At 40.7% G+C, this 13,133-nt stretch overlaps 1 protein-coding gene across 3 annotated transcripts in view; it reads left to right on the top strand.

Moving 5' to 3' along the window:
• kcnh3 (potassium voltage-gated channel, subfamily H (eag-related), member 3) overlaps nucleotides 1–13,133 on the top strand; it is a 648,677-nt gene that overhangs the window by 502,821 nt on the left and 132,723 nt on the right. For all 3 annotated transcript variants that reach the window (XM_063051908.1, XM_063051907.1, XM_063051906.1), the window contains exon 8: nucleotides 9,296–9,580. In XM_063051908.1, coding sequence (XP_062907978.1) covers nucleotides 9,296–9,580 — 285 coding nt within the window. The remainder of the gene's footprint in view (nucleotides 1–9,295; nucleotides 9,581–13,133) is intronic.

The following is a 13,133-nucleotide window of genomic DNA, read 5'->3' as shown; positions in this document are numbered from 1 at the left end:
ATGGGTCATTGATGGTCAGCATGGACCGATTGGGCTAAAGGGCCTGTTTCAATGGTGTATGACTCCACAAGAATCACTGACAACTTTTACAGCTGGCAAAGTCCTGCCTCCAACTTTGTCAGCTGTCAACTGCTGTCTCAGGCATTTTGGGTCATGGCCTCTGCATCATGCTGTAATTTTTGAAAGGAAATCTTCTATCTACCTTTATTTTCCCTGACAGCTGTTAACGTTGGTGCCTTAAAGTATGAAATACAATTAGAGCTAAATGCCACCCTGGGCTAAAATCAATTGGGAAAAGAATAAAACTATAAATCTCACTTCACTTAGCACCAGTACAGCTGAAACGAAAGGGAAGATTGACCTTCAAATCCATCTGAGCTGCATTTAAATCTATATATTAAAAAACATTCAGCTCCACCCAAACTTCCCAAGCTGTGAGATAACTGTATATATGCTGATCATAAACACAAGAGATTCTGCAGATGCTGTAAATCCAGAGTAACAAACACAAAATGCTGGAAGAACTCAGCAGGTCAGGCAGAAACTGTGGAAAGGAATAAACACAAGAGATTCTGCAGATGCTGAAAATCTAGAGTAACGAACACAAAATGCTGGAAGAACTCAGCAGGTCAGGCAGAAACTGTGGAAGAGAATACAGAATTGACATTTCAGGCTGAGACCCTTCATCAGGACTCATCTTGACTCGATTCCTTTTCATAGACGTTACCTAACCTTCTGAGTTTCTCCAGTATTTTTTATGTGTGTTACTCAGTATACATGATGAAGCATTAGTTTCTTTTCACTTAGGGTCTGCATACCCAACTCCAGCACGCTGAGTCAGCTGCATATCCCGACTGAGATATTCAAGTTCAGATTAGGTCCCACCCTGCACGTCCAGCTTATTACGTTATCCAGGTCAGGTTAATTAGCTTGGTATTAATGCATAAACAAACAACTAGAGGAACACTATGGGTCAGGCAGCATCAGTGAAGGGAGAGGGATGGTTGATGTTTTGGGTTAAGACCTTGTAGCACACCCTGAGGTCATGACTAATTTGTCTGACTCAAAATGTTAACAATCTCACCACCTCCACAGCTGTTACCAGACCCGCTGAGTTCTTCCAGAAGTTTTATTGGTCCAGGTCGCACCATCTGCAATCTATTGTGTCTCAGCATTTATGTTCGTGTCCTATTATTAGTGCTTGTTCAAACCAACATGTGAAGAAAAGCAAGTCTCTTTTCTCTGATTTTTCTGCAAATAACTCCTAGCTGTGTTGAGTTGGATGTGGAGTAGATTATAAATACTCAGGTTAAGGTTAGGTTCTTATTGGCCATAGTTGAGGCGGATTGTGTCAGGTCAGGTGTATACCCAAACACCTCTCTCAACATTCACAAATCACTCATCTGATGACTTGAGTGCTTTGAATGAATGGAAAATCTGCAGGAAAAGGGATAAACTTGCCATCGAGGAAGTGCAGCATTCATTTATTAGAATGGTTCAGGAATGGCAAGTTTGCCACATGAGGAGAGATTGAGTTGACTAGATCTGTATTTACCAGAGGTTAGAATAACAAGAGGATATCTCTTTAAAATGTAAAATATCTTACAGGACTCAACAGTCTGGGGATGTAAGCATGGTAGCATAGTGTAACGCTTTATACTGCCAGTGATCTCAATCGGGGTTCAATTCCCGCACTGTCTGTGAGGAGTTCGCACGTCCTCCCTGTGAACACATGTGTTTCCTCTAGGTACTCCGGTTTCTTCTGACATTCCAAAGATGCATGAGTTCAGCTTACTAAATTGTGGGCATAATCTGTTGGTGTCAGAAGCATGGCCACACTTGAGGGCTGCCCTCCAAAACATCTTCAGAATGTGTGGCCCATTGACTCAAGCAACGCATTACACTGTATGTTTCGATCCACATGTGAGAAACAAAGCTAATCTCTTTAAATCTTTATGCTTCCCCAGGCTGAGAAACCTAGAACACGAGTCATTGTTTCAGAACAAGGGCTGGCCATTCCTGACTGAGATGAAGAGAAATTCCTTCAAGTATAGTTAGATTAGATTATGAGGACACTCAGTCCTCATTTATTGTCATTTAGAAATGCATGCATGCATGCATTAAGAAATGATACAATGTTCCTCCAGAGTGATATCACAAAAAAAAAGACAAACCAAAGACTAACACTGATAAGACCACATAATTATAACATATAGTTACAGCAGTGCAAAGCAATACCATAATTTGATAAAGAGCAGACCATGGGCACAGTAAAAAAAAAAGTCTCAAAGTCCCGATTGATTCCCGATAGTTCCCAATAGCAGGCAGCAGAAGGGAGAAACTCTCTCTGTCATAAACCTCCAGGCACCGACAACTGTCAATACATTGGAAACACCCGACCCAAACCTTCGAGCCTCCGACCAGCCCTTCGACACCGAGCACCGAGCACCATCTCTGCCGAGTGCTTTGACCCCGTCCTGGCCGCCAAGCAACAAGCAAAGCTGAGGATTCGGGGCCCTCCCCTCCGGAGATTCTGGATTACACAGTAACAGCGGCAGCGAAAAAGGCATTTCAGAAGTTTCTCCAGATGTTCCTCTGTTCTCTCACGTCTGTCTCCATCAAATCAGAATTGTGCACAGCACCCTACTTGACAGATTACGGATATCAAGGTGGGGTGAATCTTTTGAATTCACAAGCCTGGGGAGCTATGAAAGTTGTTAAGGGAGTCAGGAGATATAGAGATGGAGTTACGAAAAAGGATTGAGGTGGAAACTCAGCCGTGATCTTGATAAAGCAGGTTAAGCTTGAAGGGCCAAATTTCCTGTCCCTGCACCTGCTACATATGTTCTTCAGATCTTTGTGTTGCTAGACTTAGTTTGCTAGATGCCCTGGAGGAATATACCTCAAGTCTGTTAGAGGGATGGAAGTGAACAGTCAAGTTATTTTATTGTGTTGAGCAAGGGAACAACAGCTTTTCTAGGATAAACTAATTTGCTGTGAGTGCAAAAAAAGGAGAGCTTGACTTGACTTTTAGAATCTGCCTGTTTCATACAAAAACAATATTCAGCACTATTGAAAACAGCCATGAGTTATTAAAGTCTGACTTCTCAGACTAACATGGCCATTACCTCATTATATAGAAAGATAACAGTTAATCAATCCTGTCCTTCAGAGAGGTTAAGAATAGTTATGACAGGAAGTTCTGTCTGAAGAATAGAGCTTTGGAATATATTGCCTTCAAAGGATCCAAAAATAGATGAGATATGAGGTTATGACTGTGATCTGTATGTTTAATGAAGATAAAAATGATGCATGGCGTTGGCTGGTTTTCAGAGGTCAATGGATAGAGGGGATGAAAAATACTTTTGTTTGGTGTCGCTGTGTCTATAACAAATTAGTCATCATAATGCCTGTTCTGTATATTCCAGCATGTAGGACATTGTGCAATTTGGGGAATTGTGGAAGGAAAGAGAGTGAATGCCAATGTGATTAAATTGCATTTCATCAGCCTTAAATAATAGGCCAGAAGTCATTCCAGAATTTGCATTATTCCTGATCTGTATAAAGTGCTGACACACAGAAAACTTGCGAACACAGGTTTGGATATACTGTAGCAGCTGTGAATGCAACTGTCTACAAAACTGAAGCAAAATTAGGCCACACAGATGTTCAGGTCTACTCCGGGCAATGTGATAAAACACCTTATCCAAGTCTATCCCGGTTTCTCACCTGAACACCATATCCTTTGACATTTTAGTGTCAAAACTCTAACTGATGAGGAAATGTCTCCTCAATTGGCCTTCCTGAATCTCACCTTCCCAGCTGGTTACAAACTGCCTCTCAGCATCTGGCTATCTATCTTCAGAATCACATTTGTTTCAATGCAATCCCCTCCCCTAAACCCCAATGAATATCAGACAAACTTACCCAAAATAAAACAAGATAGTATCTCTTAGAAGAGCTGAAGTTGTCTCACGAAGGGAAAACTATGTCAGTGGAAGCTGGTATGATCACCCTCTTCAGTGGCATTGCTCTTTTGTAGGGTTTGGGAAGCTGTTGGAAGAATAGGTGGCAATTTTAGGATCAGTGTGCCAAAAGATTAATTCAGTCTTAAACCGATAACCTTTCTGTTCTGATGAAAGGTCAGCGACCTGAACTGATAACTGTTGTCATCTCCAGAGACCTTATCTGTTCAGGATCTCCAGTATCTTCTGCATTTAGTCAGATTTTCCCACATCCACAGTATTTTGCTTTTTTAAAATCACTACCGCTATCAAATGAAAGAGCAAAAGGAACTTCAGTTGCATATCCACCCGAGGTAGTTGGAGAGGTTCTGTGAGTCATTGCATATTGGACAAAGTTGACACATTACTGAAGAATAGGAAGCATGCAATAGGAATGGATATGTTATTCATATATACTTAACGTATGTTTATTAACAAGGATGGGAAGAGATTAGGTTTTGATTCTAAATAACACTTCATGCACTCTTTATATTAGGCACGTAAGAATGACCATTCAGTTTCTAGTGTTATGCAATCAGCAAGGTCACACAAATTCAAGATTTGCACCTCAGCATTCAGTCAACTGCTTTATTTTATTTCCTCCTTCAAAGAATACAGAAAACCAACAGGAAATTAAGTAGATTTTGGGTGCACTTTTGGAAAAGAGATACTTGAAGAATTCTAGTCCAAACAAGAAAATTTAGGTCGTTTATTATGTTATGAATTGCAATCTTAGGTCACTGTTCTACTTTGTATGTTTCTTTTTAACCTCATTCTCAAATCCTATTGTCACAGTGATGTTTATTATTCAGGTTAGATAAACATGAGAAGGTGAGGGCTTGATTTCAAATTTAGAACAGCCCACAGCTGGAAATCTCAGTGAATAGAGCAGTCAGTTAATCTCATCTTAATCTGGTTTGCTCATCGCATGGCTTCATTTCTCCAAATTCCCATCAAGAAAGATAAAACATCATTTATAGAAGCAATGATACTCTTCAGTCTCTGGCCCGCTTGCACGCAATGCAATTTACAAGTGATTTTTTTTTTATTGTTGTTAAGGGTGTTTTCCACTATTTCTCAGGATTTGCAGCTTTTTGCATTTGACCCTGTACTCTCTCAACATTCAACAGGATACTGCTTCATCTGTTGTGAGCAGATCTGAGATGAGTCCTTCAAGCCTCTTGTTAGCAAAATGTCACTGCTGCCCAAAAGGCTAAGATTCTACAGGGGGATATTGCTCAAATGTTCACTTCACCATTGTTCCTATTACACAGTAGATTTTGCTGCATTTTATGATCACACCATTCATTTATCCTTTCAGAACAGATTGTATGTAAAATGCAGAGCTTGGTTTCAATTAAGATTTATTTTGTTCTATTAATCACTTGCAGTCATAACAGAAAGTAAATCAATAACTGCTATCAATAATGAACTAAAATGACAAAGATGGAGATTTGTGTGTGTGTGCTTTTAGCAAAACCCTGAACTTGGTTGATTCAGTGAAGAATACCTATAGCCTTATTTCTGAACCATCGACCCAGAGATGTGAGTTCAGATCCATCATGGCAGAATTAAGTAAAGTAAATCTGGAACTAAAAAGAAAGCTACCCACAGTTACAGTAGTGATGAAACAATGAGATTATTTAGAAGAAAACACCAGTTTCTTTCTGAACTTCTGAAGGAAGTAGCTGTGGAGATTGCGGAGGCATTAGCGATGGTCTTTCAAAAGTCGATAGATTCTGGCATGGTTCCGGAGGACTGGAAGATTGCAAATGTCACTCCACTATTTAAGAAGGGGGCAAGGAAGCAAAAAGGAAATTATAGACCTGTTAGCTTGACATCGGTGGTTGGGAAGTTGTTGGAGTCGATTGTCAAGGATGAAGTTACGGAGTACCTGGAGGCATATGACAAGATAGGCAGAACTCAGCATGGTTTTCTTAAAGGAAAATCCTGCCTGACAAACCTATTACAATTTTTTGAGGAAATTACCAGTAGGCTAGACAAGGGAGATGCAGTGGATGTTGTATATTTGGATTTTCAGAAGGCCTTTGACAAGGTGCCACACATGAGGCTGCTTAACAAGATAAGAGCCCATGGAATTATGGGAAAGTTACATACGTGGATAGGGCGTTGGCTGATTGTCAGGAAACAGAGAGTGGGAATTAAGGGATCCTATTCTGGTTGGCTGCCGGTTACCAGTGGTTTTCCACAGGGGTCCGTGTTGGGGCCGCTTCTTTTTACGTTGTACATCAACGATTTGGATTATGGAATAGATGGCTTTGTGGCTAAGTTTGCTGATGATACAAAGATAGGTGGAGGGGCCGGTAGTGCTGAGGAAACTTGAGTCTGCAGAGAGACTTGGGTAGATTGGAAGAATGGACAAAGAAGTGGCAAATGAAATACAATGTTGGAAAGTGTATGGTTACGCACTTTGGCAGAAGTAATAAACGGGCAGACTATTAGGTAGAGAATTCAAAGTTCTGAGATGCAACGGGACTTGGGAGTCCTCATACAGGATACCCTTAAGGTTAACCTCCAGGTTGAGTCGGTGGTGAAGAAGGCGAATGCAATGTTGGCATTCATTTCTAGAGGAATAGAGTATAGGAGCAGGGATGTGATGATGAGGCTCTATAAGGCGCTGGTGAGACCTCACTTGGAGTACTGTGGGCAGTTTTGGGCTCCTTATTTAAGAAAGGATGTGCTGATGTTAGAGAGGGTACAGAGAAGATTCACTAGAATGATTCCAGGAATAAGAGGGTTAACATACAAGGAACGTTTGTCCACTCTTGGACTATATTCCGTGGAGTTTAGAAGAATGAGGGAGACCTCATAGAAACATTTCGAATGTTGAAAGGCATGGACAGAGTGGATGTGGCAAAGCTGTTTCCCATGATGGGGGAGTCTAGTACGAGAAAGCATGACTTAAGGATTGAAGGGTGCCCATTCAGAACAGAAATGCAAAGAAATTTTTTTAGCCAGAGGGTGGTGAATCTATGGAATTTGCTGCCACAGGCGGCAGTGGAGACCAAGTCATTGGGTGTATTTAAGGCAGAGATTGATAGGTATCTGATTAGCCAGGGCATCAAAGGTTATGATGAGAAGGCGGGGGAGTGGGACTAAATGGGAGAATGGATCAGCTCATGATAAAATGGCGGAGCAGACTTGATGGGCCGAATGGCTGACTTCTGCTCCTTTGTCTTATGGTCTAGGTCAATTTAGCTTAGCCAGCATGTAGTTTTCAGTCTAAGTATGTCACTGACACTTAACTATTATCTCAGTTCAACAGGAAATCAAGGATGGACAATAAATGGCAATAATGACATCCATATTCCATAAACATATTAAAACAAGTATTCAAAGCATAATTCCAGGGAATATATCAGCATATGGTGGTTTAGAGGTGGAGTGCTTTGAACTGGCATCCATGTGCTGTTCAGTATCGATGTTCAGTATCCAACTTGACTGTATTTTAACCTCCTGTATTTGTAAGACTTTTCACCCTCACTGGCTATCAGAGGAATTGCCCCTTCTGAGTCTCCCACCCACTCCCAGCTTCTATATATTTCTGCAAAGTACTTGGGTCCTTAAATACAAGAAATTCTGCACATGCTGGGAATATTGAGCAACACACACAAAGTGCTGAAGGAACTTAGCAAGTCAGGCAGCATCCATAGGCCTTTCAATCCAACAGTTCTCTTTCTAGAAAGCAGGATGATCATCCTTTAAAGGTATTAACTACTCTTAACAACGTAATCTGCCCTCAAATATTTCCCCCAAGGCACTCCTTGGCCAAACCTATTGGGTAGAATATCTGACATTAGAAGGCAGACAGTTGGTATCAAACCTCTCCTCAATATCAAGTCCTGAGTAAGTTGATGAGACAGATAAACAGACACCTGAGAGCTGTACTGCAGTGTCACAGGAGTTTGCCTGTTCTAGTTAAAAGAGATATCCACATACTTAGTGATTGGACAAGCATAGAAACTCACTGTGAGGTATTCTGACAGTTCTGTCAAGGCTGTGAACTTTTAGTTCCATCATCTTTAGAAGAGGAAGCAAGAAGAAATTTGAAATATTTATACATATTATAGAATCATGGAGCACTACAGCTCAGAAATAAACCTTGAGCCCATCTATTCTGTGGTGAACTGTTAATCTATCACGTCCCATTGACCAACATTTGGACCATAGTGCTCAATATCCCTTCCATCCGAACTTCTTATAATCGAACCCACATCTACCACTTCCACTTGCATCTTGTCCCACACTCACATCAACCCTTGAATGAAGAAGTTCCCTTTCAGGTTCCCCTTAAATATTTCATCCTTCATCCTTACCCTGTGACCTATAGTTGTAGTGTCACCCAACCTCAGTGGATAAGGCCTGCTTGCATTTACCTTATCTATACCCCCCACAATTTTTTATACCTCAATCAAACCTCTGCTCATTCGCCTGAGATCCAGGGAATAAATTCCTAACCTACTCAACCATTTGCAATAAGTCAGGTCCTCAAGTCCCAACAACATCCTTGTAAATGCTTTTCCATACTCTTTCAATCTTATTGACATTTTTCTTGTCCTGTAGCTAGTTTACCAAAAGTGCACATAATACTGAAAATTTGGCCTCACCTATATCTTTTACAACTTGAACATAACACCCCAATTGCTGTACTCATTGCTTTGATTTATAATAGCTAATGTGCCAAAAAATCTCTTTATGACCCTATCTACCTGTGACATCACTTTCAAGGAATTATGGACCTGTATTCCCAGATGCCTCTGTTCTACCACACACCTCAGTGCCCTACCATTCATTGTGTCAGCCCTATCCTGGTTTGTCCTCCCAATTGTCATTCTTTTCATTCTATTTGGTGAGAAATCTACCAAATGCAGCTCATTTGTTGCAGTGATAATGTACTTTATTTTATAATGAATAAAATTTGCTGGATTCTCCAACTGCTACAAGAGACGACTTCTGCAGATTTTGAGTACCATGGGTGATGAGAAAGTTGAATGTTCAGTTCCTTGCTCTCCATCTGTGTCTACAATGCCAACATCAGCAGTTCTAAATTGTAACAGAAAGAAGCAAGTACCAGTAGCAATGGAGCCATGTGGTGATCCTTCTGCTCCTAAGTTTCTACAAGCACATAACTGGAATCCATGATAAATCTCCTTAGTACAGCTTTACAGCATGTTGTAGACAAATTTTATTTCCTTCATAATTTTTTTTTTTACTGATTCCTTTAGTGCCAAGGTATAAAACTCTTTAGTAATAGTCATTATTTATTTCAGGTTGGCTTCATGAATTGGCAAAGCGTTTGGGAACTCCGTATGTGTCTGTTTCTGCACTGAGTGCCTCCACCACCACAAACTCCACAATTCAGAATGCCTCCATTAACGCCAGCTCTGGAGGAAACACTTCCAGTTTTGAACTGTTTGGAGGTCCCTCAATCCGAAGTTCCTACATCACTTCACTCTACTTTGCACTGAGCAGCCTAACGAGTGTGGGCTTTGGGAATGTGTCAGCTAACACAGACGCTGAGAAAATCTTTTCCATTTGCACCATGCTCATAGGAGGTAAGTTTGCGGTCCATTCCAATACTGGCACTATTTTTGTCTTTCTTTCAGTCCAAGAAGCCCGAAAGTTATCACAGTTAACTTCAAACACTCTGAGTTTATGTTGCTGATGTTACCTTCATTTAGCAATGAGCAGAATTTACCCCAATTCAGACATTTTGGATCAGATTGATTTATAAATAGAATGTTATAAAAAAACACAAAAATGCTGCAGCTTGACAGCCCAAATAGAACTGTGATTTCAGAAATAAAATTTAAATTTCAGATCAATAATCGTTCTTCAGATGTGTAAGACATTAGAAATGAATAGCTTTGTAGCAGGGGATGCGTGAGACATTAGTTGAAGTTCCAACAATAAAAATGACTTTCTGGATCTTTTTCTGTTCATGTTTGCATTATGAGTAGGTAGCAATTTAAATAATGCCAGGATATTTCAGTAGGCTGTTTCCGTTCTTCTGCAGGATTTTTTTTTTTGTTGTTTGTTTTTGCAATCATCACATCACATTTTGGAACAGTTTTATTCCAAAAGCACAATACTGCTGATGTTCTCCAAAATGGAAGCAGAAAATCCTGTGAAGTACTGGCAGGTCCGGCAGCATCTATGAAGGGAGAAACAGTATTCATGCTTCTGGTTATAATCCCTTATCCTTTCACTTGCAGAGAAAATGATGGTGTGAAGAGAACCAAAAGAGTTCTGGTGATAGGGTGGAGACAAAGACAGACTGGGTGACACATGTAGTGGTGGCAACAGCTGAATGAAGGCGGTGAAGTCTTATTAGTCATAGCTGATTTGTCTGGAAGAGAGATAAGTAGGGGTAAAAAGCGATGGATAACAGAAGTAGAATGAAAAGAGCAGCAGTAGAACATCAAGATATCTAACACTGCAGATGATGGAAATCTAAAATAAAACAGAATGCTCGATATAGTCCGTCCATCAGACAACATCTGTGAAGCGAAGGAAAAAGAGTTACACTACAAGTTGATAACCAGCTGGAAAGGCTGGTTATTCAAAATTGTTAAATTTAGTGCTATATTGCATTTCTAGCTGGAAGATGTTGTTCATTGGGCCTACATTAGGCTTTCCTGGAGAAGTGAGAGAGGTCAAAATGAGAGTAGTACAGAGAATTAATCAGCTAACCAGAAGCTCCGGATGACCCTTGCAGGCTGAATGGAGACATTCTAGAAAGAAGTCACCCAATCTGTGTTGGGTCTTTGTTCAAGAGACCATTCCATAATTAAATTGGAAGAAATATAAATGAAAGGCTATTTTATCTGCAAAGAATATTTGTGTCTCTGGATGATGTTTGTACGTTCTCTCTGTGACCACATGAGTTTCCTCCAGGTGCTCCTGTTTCCTCCCACATTCCAAAGGCGTACAGGTTAGTAGGTTAATCGGTCACATAGGCGTGAGTGTGTGGCATGGGTTCACCGGGCTGGAAGGGCCCGTTACCGTGCTGTCAGCCTTCAACAGAATGGAAACCAGGAGGGCAGAAGCCAGAATAAAAAGCTGCAGGGTGAAGGAGAGGAGCACAAGCTGCTGGGTGATAAGTGAATCCAGATGAGAGGGAGAAGTTAGGAAGGTGAAGAAAATGGCAAAGGGAATGATGTGAGAAGCTTCGAGGTGATGGGTAGAAGAGGCAAAGTGATTAGGAAAAGACGGAATCTGACAGGAGAGGACTTTAGATGATGAAATAAAGGGGAGGGGATGGGGGACCACTAGGAGAAAGGTATGGTGCTGGGTAGGTTCTGAGGATGGGGGGAAGGGTAAAAGTAATCTTATGTTTTGTAAATTCAAAACATTAAACTAATTCAAAGGAAGGCACAGGAGTCTGAAATGTGAGTCTAACTTTGTGTTTACTTTAAGCGAGGTGCGCACGTATCATGTGGTAGCGTGATATATGCAATTCACGTATTTACACATATAACCCATAATGACTTATTCAGAGACAAGAATGCTTACTCAAACAATATATTTACAATATTACTGAAATATTAAATATATACAACACTCCTCCCTGCTTAGCTATAAACTCCAACTCAATAGAGAATGCATCTCAACTAAATACAAAGAACAGTATATAATGCAACTACTAAATACATACACGCACTGCATAGTCATTTTTAAATCATCCTGTTCAAGCCTAAACATTTAGTCACTGTGAAGGCTTTCTTACTCTTGTGGGATAATATCTTTCCTGAGAAAGGAAACCATTCTGCTCGGCAGGTGAGACTTGTGGCTGTGAAACAATTTCAGGTTCCGGACCCTCCTGCATGGTGGGTATAGGAGTTAATTCTGAGATGGCAGGAAGTGGCTGTGACAGCGGCAGCCACATTTCTTCGCCTTCCTTTTTTTGTCTTCTAATTTGTGCATCTTGATCTTGAGAAGGTCCATTTAGTTCACTTGAGTATTTTCTTATTAATCCTTCTATTGCTCCCTTTACGATCTGATCTCTGCTCTTGGTTTCCTCATCCTTAACATCATCTGCTTTCGTATCTCCATTGACTCCATTCTTTTTAGCCTTCCATTCACCCAGCTGGGTTCTGGTCCTTTCATCTACTCTTACAAGCAGCTTTTTGTCTCCCACTTGAAGTTCATGCGATAACCTTAATATACGCAGAATAGATTCTTTTTCTTTATACTCACAAAAGTCAACTGCTTGCAACTTTTCCTGAAGCTCCTTGAACTTTTTTCCAGTTTAAAATCAAGTCACATTTCACCAGTTACTGCTTGATTAACATATCAGAAGTTTCATCAGACTTCGTTGCCTACAAAAACTTTTGTAGTCGGACCACTGCTTTTGTCACTTACATTATTCCCCTGGGCAGCATGGTCCTCTCTTGGTCCAATATGCTTTCCAAACAGAGGCTCAGAGGTTGGCACCAATGCCTGTTTTCTCTCTGTTCGGCAAAAGTTCATAGTATTTGGCATGGAGATATTTGGGGCATCATCCAGTACCTTCCTTAATTCGCTTTCGGTTTAACTTCAAAACATTAAACTAATTCAAAGGAAGACACAGGAGCCCGAAATGTGAGTCTAACTTCAAGTTTACATGCATATCATGTGATACTGTGATAACGTATAAAATTCATGTACTTATACATATAACCCGTAATTGATTATTCAAACAACAAGAATGCTTATTCAAACAATATATTTACAATATTACTCAACTACTACCGAAATGTTAAATACACAACAGGTAATGGAACCAGGAGGATAGGGGAAAACAAAAGGGAGTGAGGAGAGAAAGAAATGGTTACCATAGGTTAGGGAAATTGATGCTGATGGCACCAGGTTGGACGCTACCAAGATGGAATATGATCTGCTGTTCCTCCAGTCTGCATTTGGCCTCAGTGTGGCAGTAGAGGAGACTGTCCACAAACATGTTGGTGTGGAAATGCAAAGTGGAATTAAGATGGCTGGCCACCAGGAGGTCCTGGCTGCTATGGCTGATGGAGCGAGGGTGCCCGAGGAAGCAATCCTCAATCTGTCCCATGCCTCACCAATGTACAGGAAGCTGCACCGGGAGCACCAGATACAAAAAACAACTCT

This window comes from Mobula hypostoma, chromosome 6 (assembly GCF_963921235.1).
Source record: "Mobula hypostoma chromosome 6, sMobHyp1.1, whole genome shotgun sequence".
Taxonomy (NCBI): Eukaryota; Metazoa; Chordata; class Chondrichthyes; order Myliobatiformes; family Myliobatidae; genus Mobula; species Mobula hypostoma.
The sequence above is the reverse complement of the archived record's forward strand: the minus strand, read 5'-3'. Positions and strand labels throughout refer to the sequence as shown.